The 21,395-nt window shown below is 36.8% G+C and overlaps 1 protein-coding gene across 2 annotated transcripts in view; it reads left to right on the top strand.

The window, feature by feature from the left end:
* The window catches only part of KCNIP1 (potassium voltage-gated channel interacting protein 1), an 80,527-nt gene extending 60,070 nt beyond the window's left edge, over nucleotides 1-20,457 (top strand). For both annotated transcript variants that reach the window (XM_053716167.1, XM_053716168.1), the window contains 5 exons: nucleotides 4,501-4,571; nucleotides 7,666-7,773; nucleotides 11,544-11,648; nucleotides 14,579-14,641; nucleotides 20,410-20,457. In XM_053716167.1, the coding sequence (XP_053572142.1) occupies nucleotides 4,501-4,571; nucleotides 7,666-7,773; nucleotides 11,544-11,648; nucleotides 14,579-14,641; nucleotides 20,410-20,457 (395 nt within the window). The remainder of the gene's footprint in view (nucleotides 1-4,500; nucleotides 4,572-7,665; nucleotides 7,774-11,543; nucleotides 11,649-14,578; nucleotides 14,642-20,409) is intronic.
* Nucleotides 20,458-21,395: the final 938 nt, after the last annotated feature.

Here is a 21,395-nt window from a genome sequence, read left to right as displayed (position 1 = left end):
CCCCTACTGTGAGCCTCTAAAACTGCCGCCATCTACCTTATCTATCCCCTAATCTGACCCCTTACACCGCCGCCACCTATATAAAAATTATTAACCCCTAATCTAATCCCCCTATACCACCGCCAGCTATATTAATATTATTAACCCCTAATGTAAGCCCCTTACACCGCCGCCATCTCTATTAAAATGATTAACCCCTAATTTAATCTACCTACCCCGCCGCCAGCTATATTATCTATATTAACCCTAAGTATATTATAGTTAATATAGTTATTACATTATATATATTAACTATATTAACCCTAATTATATTAGGGTTAATATAGTTAATATAGTTACTATAGTATTTATATTAACTATATTAACTCTATCTAACCCTAACACCCCTAACTAAATTTATATTAAATTAATCTAATTCATTTATAAACTAAAATATTCCTATTTAAATCTAAATACTTACCTATAAAACAAACCCTAAGATAGCTACAATATAATTAATAATTACATTGTAGCTATGTTAGGGTTAATATTTATTTTACAGGTAAATTGTTAATTATTTTAACTAGGTATAATAGATATTAAATAGTTATTAACTATTTAATATCTACCTAGTTAAAATCATTACCCAATTACCTGTAAAATAAATCCTAACCTAAGTTACAAATACACCTACACTATCAATAAATTTAATAAACTACAAACATCTATCTAAAAATACAATTAAATTAACTAAACTAAATTACAAAAAAAAACAAACACTAAATTACAAAAAATAAAAAAAAGATTACAAGATATTTAAGCTAATTACACCTATTCTAAGCCCCCTAATAAAATAATAAACCCCCAAAATAAAAAAAATTCCCTGCCCTATTCTAAATTAAACAAATTTCAAAGCTCTTTACCTTACCAGCCCCTAAAAGGGCCTTTTGTGGGGCATGCCCCAAAGAATTCAGCTCTTTTGCATACAACAAATACAATCCCCCCCCCCATTACAACCCACCACCCACATACCCCTATTCTAAAACCACCCAAACCCCCCTTAAAAAAGCCTAACACTACCCCCCTGAAGATCTCCCTACCTTGTCTTCACCACACCGGGCCGAACTCCTGATCCGATCCGGGCGATGTCTTCCTCCAAGCGGCAAAGAAGAATTCTTCCTCCGGCGATGTCTTCCTCCAAGCGGCAAAGAAGAATTCTTCCTCCGGCGACGTCTTCCTCCAAGCGGCAGCAAAGTCTTCATTCTTCCGGCGGCATCTTCAATCTTCTTTCTTCGCTCCGCCGCCGCGGAGCATCCATCCTGGCCGACTGCTGTACTTGGAATGAGGTACCTTTAAATGACGTCATCCAAGATGGCGTCCGCCGAATTCCGATTGGCTGATAGGATTCTATCAGCCAATCGGAATTAAGTTAGAAAATCTGATTGGCTGATTGAATCAGCCAATCAGATTCAAGTTCAATCCGATTGGCTGATCCGAACAGCCAATCAGATTGAGCTCGCATTCTATTGGCTGATCGGAACAGCCAATAGAATGCGAGCTCAATCTGATTGGCTGATTGGATCAGCCAATCGGATTGAACTTGAATCTGATTGGCTGATTCAATCAGCCAATCAGATTTTTCTAACTTAATTCCGATTGGCTGATAGAATCCTATCAGCCAATCGGAATTCGGCGGACGCCATCTTGGATGACGTCATTTAAAGGTACCTCATTCCAAGTACAGCAGTCGGCCAGGATGGATGCTCCGCGGCGGTGGAGCGAAGAAAGAAGATTGAAGATGCCGCCGGAAGAATGAAGACTTTGCTGCCGCTTGGAGGAAGACATCGCCGGAGGAAGAATTCTTCTTTGCCGCTTGGAGGAAGACATCGCCCGGATCGGATCAGGAGTTCGGCCCGGTGTGGTGAAGACAAGGTAGGGAGATCTTCAGGGGGGTAGTGTTAGGCTTTTTTAAGGGGGGTTTGGGTGGTTTTAGAATAGGGGTATGTGGGTGGTGGGTTGTAATGGGGGGGGGGATTGTATTTGTTGTATGCAAAAGAGCTGAATTCTTTGGGGCATGCCCCACAAAAGGCCCTTTTAAGGGCTGGTAAGGTAAAGAGCTTTGAAATTTGTTGAATTTAGAATAGGGCAGGGAATTTTTTTTATTTTGGGGGTTTATTATTTTATTAGGGGGCTTAGAATAGGTGTAATTAGCTTAAATATCTTGTAATCTTTTTTTTATTTTTTGTAATTTAGTGTTTGTTTTTTTTTGTAATTTAGTTTAGTTAATTTAATTGTATTTTTAGATAGATGTTTGTAGTTTATTAAATTTATTGATAGTGTAGGTGTATTTGTAACTTAGGTTAGGATTTATTTTAAAGGTAATTGGGTAATGATTTTAACTAGGTAGATATTAAATAGTTAATAACTATTTAATATCTATTATACCTAGTTAAAATAATTAACAATTTACCTGTAAAATAAATAAATAATTATTAATTATATTGTAGCTATCTTAGGGTTTATTTTATAGGTAAGTATTTAGATTTAAATAGGAATATTTTAGTTTATAAATGAATTAGATTAATTTAATATAAATTTAGTTAGGGTTATATAGAGTTAATATAGTTAATATAAATACTATAGTAACTATATTAACTATATTAACCCTAATATAATTAGGGTTAATATAGTTAATATATATAATGTAATACCTATATTAACTATAATATACTTAGGGTTAATATAGATAATATAGCTGGCGGCGGGGTAGGTAGATTAAATTAGGGGTTAATCATTTTAATAGAGATGGCGGCGGTGTAAGGGGCTTACATTAGGGGTTAATAATTTTAATATAGATGGCGGCGGTGTTAGGGGCTCACTTTAGGGGGTTATAGATATAATATAGCTGGCGGCGGGGTACGGGAGCGGCGGTTTAGGGGTTAATAACTTTATTAGGTTGCGGCGGGGTACGGGAGCGGCGGTTTAGGGGTTAATAGCTTTTTTATTGTTAGGATAGTGAGGGGGGATAGCGGATAGAGGGTTAGACAGTGCGGGCTATGTTAGGGAGGCGTGTTAGACAGTGCGGGCTATGTTAGGGAGGCGTGTTAGACAGTGCGGGTGTTTTAGACTTTAGTCAGGTTTTATAGGCGCCGGCAGTTTCTAACGTGCCGCAAGTCACTGGCGACGCCAGAAATTTGTACTTACGCAGATTTCTGGACATCGCTGGTTTGTCAGACTTACGGCACGTTAGCATCTGACGGCGACATATATGGGATAGCTCGAGTTGCGAGCTGAAACTGCGGGCGACGCCGGTTCCCTCGCTTGCGCCGCAAACTGCGATCTATATCGGATCGCGCCCAAAGTGCTCTTGCTATAAATTTCAATACTGAACTATTCTCTTCCTCTCTTTCAACAGATCACAATAAAAAAAATGAAAAAAATATTTATATATATATATATATATATATATATTTATATTTATTTATATAATATATATATATATATATATATATATATATTTATGTGTGTGTGTGTGTGTGTGTATAGTTTTTAAATAAATGTTAAACCACAAGGAAATCATCATGTTAGAGGCACACACAGTATATGCTTCTCTTCAATAGTCAACTTGTAGAATATATTTTCTAATTAATACCTAAGGCCAATAATTTGTGTTGTGTCTTTTTAAACAATAACAATTTTCATGTAAGCTGTCCCTTTAAATTACTAATGCAAAAATGGCACAATCTAACAATGATGAGCATTTGTTTTCATTATAATGTATTTTTAACTTCAGTGATCCTGTAAGTGATGTTTGTGCAACTTTTTATTTACTATTAATTAAAAGAAATATCTATTTTTACTAATTTGCAGTTTAATATGAAAAAAAAACCACAAGCTTAAAAGAAAAAAATTATGGAAACACTCCTTGACTTTTATCTTTTTCTTAATCTGAACCTCATACCAATACAATATGGGCTGTAAAATCAGGGTGGTACTTACATGTACAAGAAATATGTACATATGCTTTGTTCACAGCAAAAGCAAATACTGAAAGAGTGCTAACAATGGCAGAAGCATTAATGATCATTTTCTTTAAAATAATTATTTGTTTTATTTCAGTAGAGCATTATTGTGGTATTTTTCACTTAAAGCGACAGTAAAGTCAAAATTAAACTTTCATGATTCAGATAGAGCATGCAATTTTGCAACATTGTACAACAAAGCTACAATAATGTTGCAAATACTACTGCCAAAGAGTACTAAAGACACGTGCACACTCCTGAACTCTTATGAGCCTACCTAGTTTTACCCTTCAATAAAAGATACCAAGAGAACAAAACAAATTTGATAACAGAAGTAAATTGGAAAGTTGTTTAAAATTGCATGTTCTATCTAAATAATGAAAAATTAATTTTGACTTTACTGTCCCTTTAAATTTTAAAATGCATTTATGAATCAATTCCTAAGTTCAAATGGGCTCACCTTTTACTAACATATAGTCAATGTACTTCTATGTTTCAGATGCAAGTATGTATGCACATTATCTCTTCAATGCCTTTGACACTGCACAGTCTGGATCAGTCAAATTTGAGGTAATTGAATAAAAATGTATCTTTCTTTTCTTACTTTTACATTTCTAACATGGAAGAAATTCTGAAAGGTGTCAGATTTCCTTTAAATATTGTTTAGATGAGAAATACAGAATTTACCTTGATGTCACTGGCCTAGATATATTAATACTTGTTTCAATAACAACACGTGACTGTGAAATTTTACTTAAAGGAACAGTCTAGTCAACATTAAACTTTCATGATTCAGATAGAGCATCCAATTTTAAGCAACTTTCTAATCTACTCCTATTATACATTTTTCTTCATTCTCTTGGCATCTGTATTTGAATGTAAGCTTAGGAGCCGTCCCATTTTTGGTTTGGAACCTGGATAGCGCTTGCTAATTGGTGGCTACATTTAGACACCAATCAGAAAGCGCTACCCAGGTTCTGAACCAAAAATGGGCTGGCCCCTATGCTTACATTCCTGCTTTTCAAATAAAGATACCAAGATAATAAAGAAACAATTATAGTAGAAGTAAATTAGAAAGTTGCTTAAAATTGCATGCTCTATCAGAATCATAAAAGTTTAATTTTGACTAGACTATTCCTTTACTGTATGCTATTCTAAGCATTTTTTTTTTTTCAAAAAAACAGAAATAAATGCAGTCAAATGAGCTCTGGTACTAGTGCAAGCTCTAAAGGGTTAATCTAATAGAAACAAGGAAAGTGCACATCTGACTCAGGATACAATTCACCTCTGTTTTAATCAAACACATCCTAAAAACAGACTTACTAGATACATAATTGATCTTGCATTAAAATCTACAATTCTAAAACATTTTTCACCAGGTTCCAGTTTCTGCCACTGTCTTGCAATAAATATAAGTCAGCAGTCCAGCCTCTTAGCACAAAATGGGACTGATTATACCTCAATACAAGGTTTTGGTTTTTATTTTAGAGCTGTGCTATATGCAGTCATTTTTGTAGCACCCCCAATTCTCAAAGGTGTTAACAGCCATAAATATGCAAAGTCCTCCCATTTCTATCCAGCACTCAGTAAAGGTAAAAGTGGGAGCAAAGGGGATTTAAACAAATAAAACATGAAACAAGTAATAGAAAAGGATGCTTAACCCATTCAGTACCATCCGTTGACCTTGATATGTAGCATTGTGCACATTTTATTTAAAGATGTAGAACCAATTGAGACTGGTACCTAAATGAAACAGGTAGCAGTAAAGCCTCTATATACTGCAGTAATTATCTGATTCCACCAATCACCCCATTGTATTAACCCTATGGCTCACAAACAACAGATCAGACTATTTTTATGCACCCCTTTTAATACCTGCTGCATCCTAATTTTTAAAATCTGCTTTTTATTTAGTAATCCATAAATTAACATGTTATCAGTTTGAAATGGGTATTTTGGAACAAGGTGTCTAGTGTAGAAATCATCACAAAGTAATGTCATTTAAATAATGACTGTCAGTATTTCTAGTCCATAACCAAAGCCACAAACTACATATGTTTATACAACAGGTAACTTACCTCATATAAGGACTAGCTATACATTCAGTACTGTTACTTAGGTTACATATGCCTGCATAAATACATTTCAGTGCTTTGAAAACTTCAAACAAAAGACAACATAAAGTCTGATGTTTGTGTCCTAATATTTCAGATCCCATAAAAAGCATCCTAAAATCTTTACCTAGAAATAATTTCAGTGTGTACAGAGCAATGTAGATTTATACACATTTTGTATTGAACTTAGGCATTTTCTTTTTTGTAAGGCAAAGTAAAAACATATACTGAATCCACAAGTCATTTGTTTTAATAGATGATTATGCATAGCAAATATCTCCTTTTTATTATGAGATTTTAAAATATTTCTTACATTTTACTGTTAATCTTCTAATTTGTTCTTGGCTGACCTCTAGTGGCTATTTCTTTGCAATACACTTTACACAAAATATTTGTCTTTTTTGCTATAATTTGTTAAAGGCACACATTAAATAATTTAGTACAATAATAATTTGTACAAATTACAATCAGAAATGTTGCTGTATATAATTTCTAAATTCATTTAAATACAAAATAGAAAGGACAAAGTTTAAACGTAATACAGACAGTAAAGTCAAAATAAGACTTGAATTATTCAGATAGCATGCACTTTCAAACACATTTCCAATTTAATTCTACTATCAGTTTTTCTTTGTTCTTTTGGTATCCTTTGTTGAAGAGTTGGTTCAGGAGCAGCAATGCACTAGCTTGAGCTATCTGAACAAATTATGTGAGACAATTATGTATAAATATGTGCAGCCACCAGTCACCAGCTCGCTCCCAAAAGTGCATTGCTGCACCTGATTCTACCAAGGTATGATCATCAACAAAGAACAAAAGCAGGGCTTGATTTACAGGCACCAAAATCTAAAGCGGCTCTCCAGCACTCCCACACACACCCGCTCACCTTTCACCGCTATTCAAGTGACCTTAACTAAGATGGCCACCAGCAGTGAAATAACAGCACCATGTGTGGTGGCCATCTTTTTGAAGGAGCAAGCATTGCGTGTGCTGCGCATGCGTAATATTTGCAGCAACCTTAAAAAAGATGGCGCATGCACAGTGCTGTTATTTCATTGCCAGCGGCCATCTTAGTTAAGGTCGCTGGCTGACCGGTATTTATAATAGGTAGAGACATGTGCCTACTCTGCTTTATTATAAATCCAGACCTGGACACCAGGCACATTTTACAATAGAAGTAAATAGTAAGTTTATTAGAATGGCATGCTCTGCCTGATTAATACGTTTATTTTGTATTTACTGTCCCTAAAGTCCAAAGTAAATTAAAATACAAATCAGAAGGGGCAAATGCTACAAAGTTCACATCTCATGTGTAGCTATTTTGTACTGAGCATCTCTCTTTCATATCCAGAAATGCAGGGAACATCCCTTAAAGAAATATAACAACATTTGCTTTTCTAGAAGTTTGTGAGTGATCTTGTAATGCAGAGGGATCGTTTCAGATAATCTTGCATGATTTGTAAGCTTTAAAGAATGGGGCTTAATTAAGAGAAATGTTCACTGGATCCTTTATTTTAATGATGTCTTTTTCTGTTGCATAAAAATAACAGGATTTTGTAGCTGCATTATCAATACTGTTGAGAGGAACAATACATGAAAAACTACGCTGGACTTTCAATCTATATGACATAAACAAGGATGGATATATAAACAAAGAGGTAATTTAACAGATTACTAATATGACACTAAAATATGCTTATTAAAATGTTTAATTAAATCAATAGTTTATCATTTATTTATTTCATAATTTTAATAATACAAGGATTAGATTCTCTTTTAATGCAATATTTATAACATTGCAATAGTTGTATTTGCCTCAGACAGATCATTATGGGATTAGATTTAGTTTACTTTAAGACAAGATAACAAAAAAGTTGTCTTTTTTTGCCTCCAGGATAGCTGAATGTAATTGAGTCTTATTCCAGTTACTTCAAATGATCTGTGTGAGACAAATCTCCTCATGCTGGTTTAATATACTTTACAATATATGGACTTGATTACAAGTGAATCACAATCAATAGCGCAGGGTGCATTATCTTGCGCTAAGAATAAAGCACAATAAAGTTTTACAAGTGGATGGGTAAAGATTTTAACCAAAGCATCATAATGCAGACATTTTTTACCATGCCCTTTATTTTTTAATAAATAGGGCAGGAAGCGCTAATAGCACGTGCATTGTACTCATATATTGCATGTTGCTCGTGAACAATCAAAATTATAACTGTAAAATGTATCGCCTTTTGAGACCTGAAGTAAACCATTATTATTAACAGTATAGCACTAGACTATAAGAAGAACTCCACTTCTTGCAAACTTAGTGCACCCTCAGCTTTGCTCACCATAGACATGAGTTTATTGTGTGCCCCTATAGAAGGGGGCACTAGGTTTACCTTAGGGGGTGTTTTTTTTTTGTTGTGCTTTATTCTAGACTAGTCGATAAGCCTGCCCAGAGGGCAGTCTAATTATTTTTTAAACTACAAATGTAGAAACAACCTATTTTGTAACTCTTCTTTTATATAAATATTTAAGCTACAGGTGTAGCAATACTATAATTTTAATGGACTACTATCTTAAATATATTATTAACCCCTAAACCGCACATCCCAATAAACATAATTACCCTATTAACCCCTAAACCGCAAAACCCCCACATCGCAATACACCTAATTACCCTATTAACCCCAAAACCGCAAAACCCCCACATCGCAATACACCTAATTACCCTATTAACCCCTAAACCGCAAAACCCCCACATCGCAATACACCTAATTACCCTATTAACCCCTAAACCGCAATACCCCCACATCGCAATAAACCAAATTACCCTATTAACCCCTAAACTGCAAAAGCCCCACATCGCAATAAACCTTATTACCCTATTAACCCCTAAACCACAAAACCCCCACATTGCAATATACCTAATTACCCTATTAACCCCTAAACCACAAAACCCCCACATCGCAATAAACCTAATTACCCTATTATCCCTAAACCCAAAACTCCCACATCGCAATACACCTAATTACCCTATTAACCCCTAAACCACAAAACCTCCACATCGCAATAAACCTAATTACCCTATTAACCCCTAAACAACAAAACCCCTACATCGCAATAAACCTATTTACCCTATTAACCCTTTAAACCGCCAAAACCCACAACGCAAATAAATATTTAAATAACTAAGTACACTAACCTAACACCCCCTAACGTAACAACCCCTAAAACAACTCCCCCCCCAAAAAAACCTTAAAAAATCCGAAGTCTAACCCCCAGGTTGGTACTCACGATTCCTGAAGTCCAGCGGAGAAGGTCCTGTTCCAGGCGGTGAAGTCTTCTTCCAAGCACAACCTCTTCTTCTTCCAGGAACATCCTACACGGAGCGGAGCTGAAGACTGAAGACCGCGGAGCTGAAGACCGGCAACCTTGAAACTGCAGACTGTCGACCGTGAAGCCATGGAGCGTGGAGAATTCTTCTTCATACGATCTCCGCCGTGCACTGAATAATGAATTCAAGGTACGCGATTAAAGATGGCGTCCCTTGAATTCCTATTGGCTGTTCAAATCAGCCAATAGGATGAGAGCAAGTGAAATTCTATTGGCTATTCAAATCAGCCAATAGAATTTCCCTTGTTCTCATCCTATTGGTTGATTTAAACAGCCAATAGGATTTGAGTAGCTCTCATCCTATTGGATGATTTGAATTGGAAGAATCAAATCAGCCGGTCTACAGCTCTGCGGTCTTCAGTCTTAAGCTCCGCTCCGCACAGGATGTTCCTGGAAGAAGAAGAGGTTGCGCTTGGAAGAAGACTTCACTGCCTGGAACAGGACCTTCTCCGTTGGACTTCAGGAACCGTGAGTACCAACCTGGGGGTTAGATTTAGGATTTTTTAAGGTTTTTTTGGGGGGGTTTGTTTTATTTAGATTAGGTATGGGCAGTAAAAGAGCTAAATTCCCTTTTAAGGGCAATGCCCAAACAAATGCCCTTTTCAGGGCAATGGGTAGTTTAGGTTTTTTAGTGTTAGGTTCCTTTATTTTGGGGGGTGGGGGGGTTTAATGTTAGGTGGGACTTTGTATATTTTTTGTAAAAGAGCTGATTATCTTGGGGCAGTGCCCTGCAAAAAGCCCTTTTAAGGGCTACTGGTAATTGAATTTTTTATTTTCTGTAATGTTAGCCTTTTTTTATTTTTTGTAAACTTACAGCTAGATTACAAGTTTTGCGTTATGAGCGGCTCGGTACTAACTTGCAAGTTATTTCCACAGCTCACCTTTAATAGCGCTGCTATTACAGGTTTGCAAAAACCCGGCGTTAGCAGGCAATATGGCAGCGTTGAGCTCCATACCGCACACAAATACCAGCGCTGCTTTGAGCTGGTTTTACGTGCTCGTGCACGATTTCCCCATAGACATCAATGGGGCCGGCTAAAAAAAAGCCTAACACCTGCAATAAAGGACCTTAAAGCTCCGTAACGCAGCCCCATTGATTCCTATGGGGAAAGAAAATTTATGTTTAAACCTAACACCCTAACATAAACCCCAAGTCTAAACACCCCTAATCTGCGATCCCAGACATCGCCGACATCTACATTATACTTATTAACCCCTAATCTGCCGCCCCGACATCGCCACCACCTACCTACACTTATTAACCCCTAATCTGCCGCCCCTAACATCGCCGACAGCTACATTACACTTATTAACCCCTAATCTGCCGCCCCCAACGTCGCCGCCACCTACCTACACTTATTAACCCCTAATCTGCCATCCTCAACGTCGCTGCCACCACTATACTAAAGTTATTAACCCCTAAACCTCTGGCATCCCACATCACTAACACTAAATAAATATATTAACCCTTAACCTAACCCTAACACCCCTAACTTTAATATAATTAAAATAAATCTAAATAAAACTTACTATTATTAACTAAATAATACATATTTAAAACTAAAAGAGCTAAATGCCATTTTAAGGGCAATGCCCATCCAAATGCCATTTTCAGGGCAATGGGGAGCTTAGGTTTATTTAGATATGGTTTTATTTGGGGGTTTGGTTGTGTGGGTGGTGGGTTTTACTGTTGGGGGTTGTTTGTATTTTTTTTTTTACAGGTAAAAGAGCTGATTTCTTTGGGGCAATGCCCCGCAAAAGGCTTTTTTAAGGGCTATTGGCAGTTTAGTTTAGGCTACGTTTTTTTTTATTTTTGGGGGGGCTTTTTTATTTTGATAGGGCTATTGGATTAGGTGTAATTAGTTTAAATATTTGATAATTTCTTTTTAAATTTTGTGTAATTTAGTGTTTTTTATTTTTTGTAATTTAGTTAATTGTATTTAATTAATGCAATTTATTTAATTGTAGTCTCATGTTAGGTGTTAGTGTGAGGCAGGTTAGGTTTTATTATTTATTTTTATGATACCTTTTTTTCACACAGGAAATGATGAATATAGTTAAAGCCATATATGACATGATGGGGAAATATACATACCCAGTCCTCAAGGATGATGCCCCTAAACAACACGTGGATTTATTTTTTCAGGTAGATTTTCTTACATTTATTTTTTTATATTCTTTATTTCTAACTCATTGTATTATCCTTCACTTTTGAAAAATGTTTTACATTATTTTACACTTTTTAGCACAAATTAAGGATATTATCTTACATAAAAAACATTGTCATCTGTCCATAAATTATATCTCAGCAAAAATGAAGACAAAGGCTTTTATATATTTGTCTAGGAGAGTGAATTAGGAACGTTAGCTGACTTTAAAAATGATTCTTTCCAAAGAAATAGTTTGTTAGCTTATTTTCTACAAAGGTAGCACAAAATATTGCTAGTTCAAATTCAATCTTATTATACAATATATATTCTGGCAAACGTGCAAATTTCACATATAGTTAGAATCATAAATTTATTACCACAAATATAATACAATCAAATAAAATCATATTATACAATAAAAATCCTATCACGGGATATACAAATAGGCACCGGTGTCTATATTAAAAACAATTTATCAAATAAATATTGCTGAAAAGCCGAAACGCATAGATAACCTAATTTGGAGTAGAGCCAGTAGCGAAGTAAATGTAGGCTATGAGGAGTGGAGGTAGAGAAACCAACTGCCACTGTAACACTCCACCAGCCAGCTGAGACGAACATAGGAAGTCTGCAAATCTTGCAGCAACCAACATCCATCGTGGACTAATACACAAAGTCCAGCAGTGCACTGCAAAAGACCCATACAGTTGGAGACCAAGGAGACAAGATAAGTTGCCCTGCCAGCTTAAAAAATGGAAACAAGATAATGTGAGTAATACTTCACCACATAAAGAAGGAATACCTAACCACCAAAAGGATACAAGGTATTTCTATAGCTTGTATATTGATACTATTTCTGAACTAAAGAACTACAATCAGCCACTCTGCACTGGCCAAGGAATAACAAACATAAGAGCACATCATATATGTCAAAGAGAGAAGAAAGTATGACGTCCCGTGACACTTCAATTAAAATCCAGAAGATCAACAGTGCAGCAAAAGCAAAAAGCTGAGTAGTGTGAGCGTGACACCAATGGCTTACATGTTTCGGCAAAATATATAGACTATAATTATGGCTTTTCGCTGAAACATGTAAGCCATTGGTGCCACGCTCACACTACTCAGCTTTTTGCTTTTGCTGCACTGTTGATCTTCTGGATACTTTCTTCTCTCTGTGATTTGATTCACCAGTGTATGGGTCCTGACTTATCCCACAGGAAGCTTACAAGCCCTGGGTGAAGATTCTCACTCACAACCCCTACGTCATCACTGACGTCATCTACTGGAGCCCGGAGCTGAGTACCGCAGGCCGGTGTTCTGTTAAGGGACCGAACTTTTGAAAAGAGCAAACCATGTCATAAATGGGGGGGTTTATGGAAAGCTGTTTATTTGTCCCTGCATGACAAACACCAACTTGGCTATTGCCACTGCTTGTGTTGGAAGATCCATTTTACTTTAGTAGAAAGTCTGGTCACATTTTCCTATCCTTACATTTATATGGGTTTTACACCATAATTCACATATATTGTTGAATAAACAGCGTTCCATAAACCCTCCCCCCCCCCATTTGTGATAGAAAATCCCACGCATGCGCTATAGAAAGGCTTCTCAATTTCACAAGTCTAAATAGTTTCACAGTGACGTATGCAGCCAGGTATGTGATGACGCTGGCACGCATGCGCATTAGGGGCAAAATGTGTACAACAGCTGATGTAACGTCACAGGAAGTGACATGGTTTACTCTTTTCAAAAGTTTGGTCCCTTAACAGAACACCTGAACATGGATAGAGGTGTCACTGTGTGAACAGCAGAGAACGCTGCTGTTGAGGAATCTCTCGATCTGTATTACTTACAGATTCTACAGTTATCTGCATTTTTTCGCCTCTGACGGTAAACTCGAACTATAACTGGATTGTTGCAGTGTGGAAGTACCACAAGTGAGGTGAGTGTTATTTATCTCTAAGTCCTAGTTACAGGACCGGGAAGAGTTACTCCCTTGGAATTGTACATTTTATTGTAGGGGTAATCACACTAACTGTCTGCCTCCACATCATATATGTGACATAATATAAGACTGGTCAAATGTGATTTGTCATCAACAAAAAACTAAACACAATAGTGTCATTTATTTAAAGTGAAGCAGATTTTATTGGGTCGATTGTTTTTAAGACACCGGTGCCTATTTGTATAATATCACGTGATAGGATTTTTTTTGTATAATATGATTTGATTGTATTATATTTGTGGTAATAAATGTATGATTCTATCTATATGCGAAATGTGCACGTGTTTGCAGGAATATATATTGTATAATAAAAGTGAATTTGAACTAACAATTTTTTGCGCTACCTTTGTAGAAAATAAGCTAACATAAATTATATCTATTTACCAGCTAATACCTCTTCACTCTAAAAAGAATATAAACTACATAAATGTGTTCCAAACGACAAATATATTCCATTAGCCCACTAGACAGATGCTAATATGGTTGTCAAAGACTTTGCAACCTGTTTGCAGTTAGTCTTTACTGTTGCCAACCACATTTATATATCTGTTTAAGAGAGGTGCTGGTGTAGGTTCTGTTTAGCTACAATGTGCATTTAAGTGTATAAGACAAAGAATGATCGGAAAATGCTCTTTAATTGTAAATTAAGAACATAAATGTATATTTTAAAAACATATTGAGGTTTTCATATCCACTTGTAACTTACAATACTGGTAGGGAGCGGTTCTAGCGTTTTTTTTTTCCATGTACTTTTATTTAGTAAAATACCAATAAATACTATATTACTCTTCATAATATCTAAAATAATATATAAAGGTTTGATTAATGTACCTTCATAGGATGAAACTGCATTAAATTCAGTATCATTTTTGTGAACACATGCTTTTGTGAATATCTAATAGCACAATTATTTTTGTCTAGAAAATGGACAAAAACAAAGATGGTGTCGTTACTTTAGATGAATTCATTGAATCCTGTCAAGAGGTAATTTTTCTTCAATAAGCTTTTTAAATTACATCCATTCTTTTTTAAAGTATATGTTCCTGAAATTTGATTTAATTTTATTGAATACAGTTCTCTAAATGTTCATATATGATTGCAATGGGGTAGTTGGTGGTTTAAAATGATAATTGTAAAATTAATCAAAATGTTATTACATTTTTTATGAATTTATATTATTATTTATGTGGAAAAACCTGAATAAAAAAAATATTCAAGGTAATTTATTTTGAAGTTTAAAGGGACAGTAAACATTTTGAGATTTGTATATAAAGGCCTCCATTACATATGCAGCGTCGCCCGCAAAAGCCGGCGATGCCAGATTTTATGAGATTTTGGTATTACATATACGGCATAGCATACAAGTTATGCGCGTATATTTCACCTGTTGCTCGCAATTATTACTCCCATAGGCTAACATGGGACCGCGTCGTAAATCGGTATCCAATATCCAGCACAAGGCCTTACGTGGCGAAAATGGAGAAATCTTACTCCATTTTTACCTCACCATAAAAGGCAGCCGTAGCAGGCCTTGCGCTGAGTATGGGAGCACCGTAACTCCATAAAATGCCTGCAAAAATAAACTAACACCTAACGCATGCGCAATGTCTATCTATCTGTCAACCGCAATCCCCCACCGCAATAACTAATAAAGTCTATTAACCCCTAAACCACCATCAAACCCACACCGCAAGTAATAACTAAATTATTAACCCCTAAACCGCCATAGCCCACAACGCAATAAACCTATTCAAGTATTAACCCCTAAACCACCATAGCCCACAACGCAATAAACCTATTCAAGTATTAACCCCTAAACCGCCATAGCCCACATAACCTATTAAATGTATTAACCCCTAATCTGCCGTCGCCGCCACTATAATAAAGTTATTAACCCCTAAACCTAAGTCTAACCCTAACCCTAACATCCCCCTAACTTAAATATTATTTAAATAAATCTAAATAAAATTACTATTATTAACTAAATTATTCCTATTTAAAACTAAATACTTACCTATACAATAAACCCTAAGATAGCTACAATATAATTAATAATTACATTATAGCTATTTTAGGATTTATTTTTATTTTACAGGCAACTTTGTATTTATTTTATCTAGGTACAATAGTTATTAAATAGTTATTAACTATTTAATAGCTACCTAGTTAAAATAAATACAAATTTACCTGTAAAATAAAACCTAACCTAAGTTACAATTACACCTAACACTACACTATCATTAAATAAATTAAATTAATTAACTACAATTACCTAAAATCAAATACAATTAAATAAAATAAACTAAAGTACAAAAAACAAACAAACACTAAATTACAGAAAATTAAAAAAAATTACAAGAAGTTTAAACTAATTACACCTAATCTAAGCCCCCTAATAAGATAAAAAAGCCCCCCAAAATAATAAAATTCCCTACCCTATACTAAATTACAAATAGCCCTCAAAAGGGCTTTTTGCGGGGCATTGCCCCAAAGTAATCAGCTCTTTTACCTGTAAAAAAAGAAATACAACCCCCCCAACATTAAAACCCACCACCCACACACCCAACCCTACTCTAAAACCCACCCAATCCCCCCTTAAAAAACCCTAACACTACTCCTTGAAGATCTCCCTACCTTGAGCCATCTTCACCCAGCCGGGCACAAGTGGACCTCCAGAGGGGCAGAAGTCTTCATCCGATCCGGCCAGAAGAGGACATCCAGACCGGCAGAAGTCTTCATCCAGACGGCATCTTCTATCTTCTTCCATCCGGAGCAGAGCGGGTCCATCTTGAAGACATCCGACGTGGAGCATCCTCTTCCATCCGACTGCGACTGAAGAATGAAGGTTCCTTTAAATGACGTCATCCAAGATGGCGTCCCTTCAATTCAGATTGCCTGATAGAATTCTATCAGCCAATCGGAATTAAGGTAGGAAAAATCCTATTGGCTGATGCAATCAGCCAATAGGATTGAGCTTGCATTCTATTGGCTGATTGGAACAGCCAATAGAATGCAAGGTCAATCCTATTGGCTGATTGGATCAGCCAATCGGATTGAACTTCAATCCTATTGGCTGATTGCATCAGCCAATAGGATTTTTCCTACCTTAATTCCGATTGGCTGATAGAATGAATTAGTAATGAGAGGGGGAGATTGCGGATATTGGGGTTTTACGTGTCAGGCTTATTTTTTATGAGGCGTGTTAGACTTTTACGGGAGATTTGTTATTTTATTAACTTTTCTTAGGCGCCGGCAGTTTCTAAAGTGACTCCAGAAATTTGTATTTACGCTCATTTCTGGACATCGCTAGTTTATCCGACTTACAGTACTTTAGCATCTAACGGCGCAGTATATGTAATACCCCGATGTGCGAGGTGAAATTACGGGTGGCGCGGGTTCCCATGCTTGCGCCGAAACCTGCGCCGTTAATGTGATCATGCCCAAAATGTGTAGTTGTGCTTAATTAAACAAATTTGCAATATATTATTTATTTTGCCCCTATACATGTAAATTAGCTAAAAAAATTGAGCAAGTTCTATTTCTCAGAGCTTGAAATGCACCCAGCTGACTTCTCATGGCTAACTCTGCTACATGTCTGCACCTAATTGGATATATCAGACAACTGCAAAACCATGTATTTTATACTAACTTTATGACCGTGACTATCCTTGTTGTCTTGAAATAAATGTGGGTGGGGTTTGGATATTAAAAATGATTGCAGTAGAAAGGATTTTAATTAGTTTTTAAAACATTATATGTTTTGGCTTATATGTTATTCTATAGCAACACACAGGGCTGCCACTAGAAATGTTGGGGCCCCTTATTAAACCATTGTTTATAGAGCCCCTCCCCCCCCCTTTGACCTATGACCCAGACCCAAAATCAGAAAACCTAATTTTAAGCAGTAGTAAGGGAGCACTTAGAAAAAGCTAAGGAATCCTGGAGGAAAAATAAAACTTAAAGTCCTATTATAGGTAAAATAAAATATGTTTATTTGTGTAGCAATTTATAAAACAATATGTGCAGCATAAAGGGCATATAGGGATGTCTCCCTGCATTACAAAATCTAATTAGATACTTATGCTTGTGCTTTTATAGAAATAAAAGCCAAATCAACTTCTATTGTAAATATAAAAATCACATGAACAATGCAGCAATAAAATAAACAATAAAACTGTAAAACAATTATGAATCCACCTTAAAACCTGAATTGGTATTGTCCGTATAGACTTTTTATGTAATTAAGGATATATATCCTCATGTAGCATAGTCACATTCAGGTGCATTATGTAAATCCCTGTAATGGCTCTTACCTGTCAACACAAGTCAAGATATCACCTGGTAAGTATATTAACATGGAGGATGAGTTCTGCCTGTCTGCAATGTTTACTGTTTGTAAGGATAAAAGGATTCAGTCTTACCGGTAGCCTAAGATACGTTTAACTGCCAATTATGACTTGCAGCGTTCCAGGGATCCAAATACTTTGCGGCATCTCCCTTAGGGCCCACGTGTCTCCGATGATGTCACTTTCCTTTGGAAAACAGTGGACCCAGAGCCGTTACTATGTTGTATGCCCAGGCGTGATGCAGGAGCAAAAAAAAAAGAAAAAACGGCTGTTTGTGGTAGTACACCTCTCCCTGTTCTTAGTTTCTAGATCCTAGAGGTTAAGGCTATCTCTTCTTGATATCCTCTGTTGGCAATACTGGAAATCCTCAAATGGTGGTCAGCAACAAGTCAACGCGTTTATCCCTAGTAGGGGCTTTATCAAGACAAACTTTGAAAAGTCATTATATTTATCTGTAATTATCCGCACACTGCACTTTGGGAGGGAGACATTAAGAGAGGGAGGGAAACAGAGAGAGAGAGAGAGAGAGAGAGAGAGAGAGAGAGAGAGAGAGACACACACAGATAGAAGGAGGGTGATTGAGAGATAGAGAGAAAGATTGGAAGAGAGGAAGGGAGAAAGAGACATAGGAGGAAAGAAATAGTGGGAAGGAGAGAGACAATCAGAAGTGGAGAGAGAGAGAGACAGAGGAGGGGAGAGAGACACAGAAGGGGAGACAGAGAAAGAAAGAAGAAGGAACAGAGATACAGAGGGGAGAGAAAAAAGGAGGGGAGAGACACAGGGGGAGAAACATAGAGAGACAGAGGGGAAAACAGAGATACAGAGAGGAGAGGGAAACAGAGGGGGAGAGAGAAAGAGAGTTAGAGGAGGGGAGAAAGAGACAGAGGGGGAAACAGAGATACAGAGGGCATAGAGTGACAGAGAGAGAAACAGAGGGGAGATAGAAAGGGGAACAAACAGAGAGAGACAGAGGGGGGACAGAGAGAGACACACTATGGAAGGAAATAGAAAAAGACAGAGAGAGACAGAGGGGAAGGAGAGACAGATGGGTGAGAGAGAGATAGTGGGGGAAATATAGAGAGACAGAGGGGGAGGACAGATAGAGACAGGGGGACATGAGGAGGACAGAGAGAGACAGAGGGGAGGACAGAGAGACAGAAGGTGAGAGACAAAGGGGGGGGCAGAGACAGAGGGGGCAAAAGACAGAGGGGGAGAGAGAGAAAGAGAGAGACTGGGGGGAGAGAAATACCACTGGAAGAAGGGGGTGAGATAGAGACAGCACTGGAAGGAGGGGAGAGACAGTACTATAATAGGTTGAGATCCCTGGGGTCACTTTCTCTCCTATATCCCTGCAAGTCTTGTAGACAGACCCTGCTCTGGCTACAAAACCTCTATGTGTTCTATGAGACTCACTCTAGGTATTCCCCTACTAGAGCCCTAATTGCCTCCTTTGTCTGTCACACAGCGCAGTATGCGGTTCATCTTCCTCCCTACCTGCAGGTAAACTGCCGAGTCCAGCCTCCCATGGGGGGAAACATGGGCAGTGCTGCTCCAGGAGCTCTCTTCCTCCTCCACTCAGGAGCTTGTCCCTCCCGCTCTGATTTGAGGTACGACAGAACACTCCAACCAATTTGCCGCCCTCCCCACTCAAACGTTCTGGTTTAGTCCACTCCTGTGTCAAAGCCTTCCATCCTCTTCCTTCTGCCATGGTCCCTGCTCACGCTGGTGGCCTTGCCTCACTCTCAGTGACAGTGATAAAGAGAGGGTGAGTAGGGAACAGGGAGAGTGACAATCACAGCCAGTCTGAGTGGAGGAATGGCCCGACCAGATATTCCCCCAACGTCAGCAGAGCAAAAGTTGTTTGCCTCCAACCCCAAAAAACCCTCCCTGCATACTCTTTTCCTCCTGCTTCCTCCTAGCCCCGGACCCTACTCACCATGATGCCACAAACAAACACAGCACACTCTTCTGCCTGCAGCAGCACTGCACTGGTGATCAGTGCTGGGCAGGCCCCCTTAGACCATTGGCCCCTGACTACAGTTGCACCTGTCAACTCCTGATGGTGGTACTGGTGACATAACAGAAATCGCTTGTAATTACATCGTGTTTACTGTCCCTTTATCATAAAGCTTAAACTGGGCCTGATTGCTCACTGGTTGCTAAGCAAAACTTCAACTACTCAATATTTCTTTCTCTGTATATTAATCAGTTTTTTGTTTGTTTGTTTGTTTGTTTGTTTGTTTGTTTGTTTGTTTGTTTTAAAAAGGAACTATAATTCTTTATTAAAAAAATATCTTTTAGATGTGACAAAAATGTACTTGATTTCTATTTATGATTTATGCTGACACAGGGAAGCCTTTAATATTTTGCAGAACCCAATTGTCTGTTTTGTTTTCTCTATCACAGGATGATAATATTATGAGGTCCTTGCAACTTTTTGAGAATGTTCTGTAACATTTCTGGAGAAGACAGTTAACACCGAGCAACTTTATGAAACTATAAGAAAAAAAATAATTTTATTCTTTGTGAGGAATTTTACAACATTGACATTAAATATTCCAGAAGGATTTTCTATGAGGCCCTTACACCATACTCAGAAACTATGTATGAACGGATAAACCAAAAAAAACAAAAACTTTCCCATATACAAGACACTTACTCGATTTTATATCCTTTTGGATGCATGCTACGATAAGAAAATAAAATCTACAAATACATTTTACTTTCAATTAAATCGATAGTAAGACAAAAAAAATTGCTTGTTAGTCAAAATTACTTCTGCTTTTTGATCCGGTATGTAGATTAAAAACCTTAAGGCGATAATTACTTTTGGTGTGTTAGCCGCCATTTACTGTGAGTGGGAGCTATAAGCTTACCATATTTTTGCAAAACATTGTAAAATTTTATTGTGTTGGTTTCTAAATATGTAGAATATGTTTCATACCAAACTTGTTAGTTAAAAAAATATCATGGCATAATGTTACATATGTGTAAAAGTAATGTAAATGGTTAACATATTCTTTGTTACTTTCATTGTTGTGGCAGTTAAGTCAATAAATTGTGGAGCACACTTCAATAAGAAATATAAAGACCAATTTGCCATCCAATTGGGTATAAATATGGAAAGTAGGTTGACAATAAACAAAAACAAAATCTAAGCTATGTTGATAGAACAGGATTCTGAATTGCTACATATAGAAATACATTAACTTTAACAATTTTTCCATCTTATTTTATATATCCTTATGATCTGATAAGTGTTCTGGTGCACATGGTTGTAATCTACATTATAGAGAAAACAATAATTTGTTGTCATCATTTTGTAGGTATACATCAAGGGAAAATGCGTTTGCCAATATCCAAATATTTTGCATTCTAATAGAATCATTTAA

This window comes from Bombina bombina, chromosome 6, assembly GCF_027579735.1.
Source record: "Bombina bombina isolate aBomBom1 chromosome 6, aBomBom1.pri, whole genome shotgun sequence".
NCBI classification, from domain to species: Eukaryota; Metazoa; Chordata; class Amphibia; order Anura; family Bombinatoridae; genus Bombina; species Bombina bombina.
The sequence above is the reverse complement of the archived record's forward strand: the minus strand, read 5'-3'. Positions and strand labels throughout refer to the sequence as shown.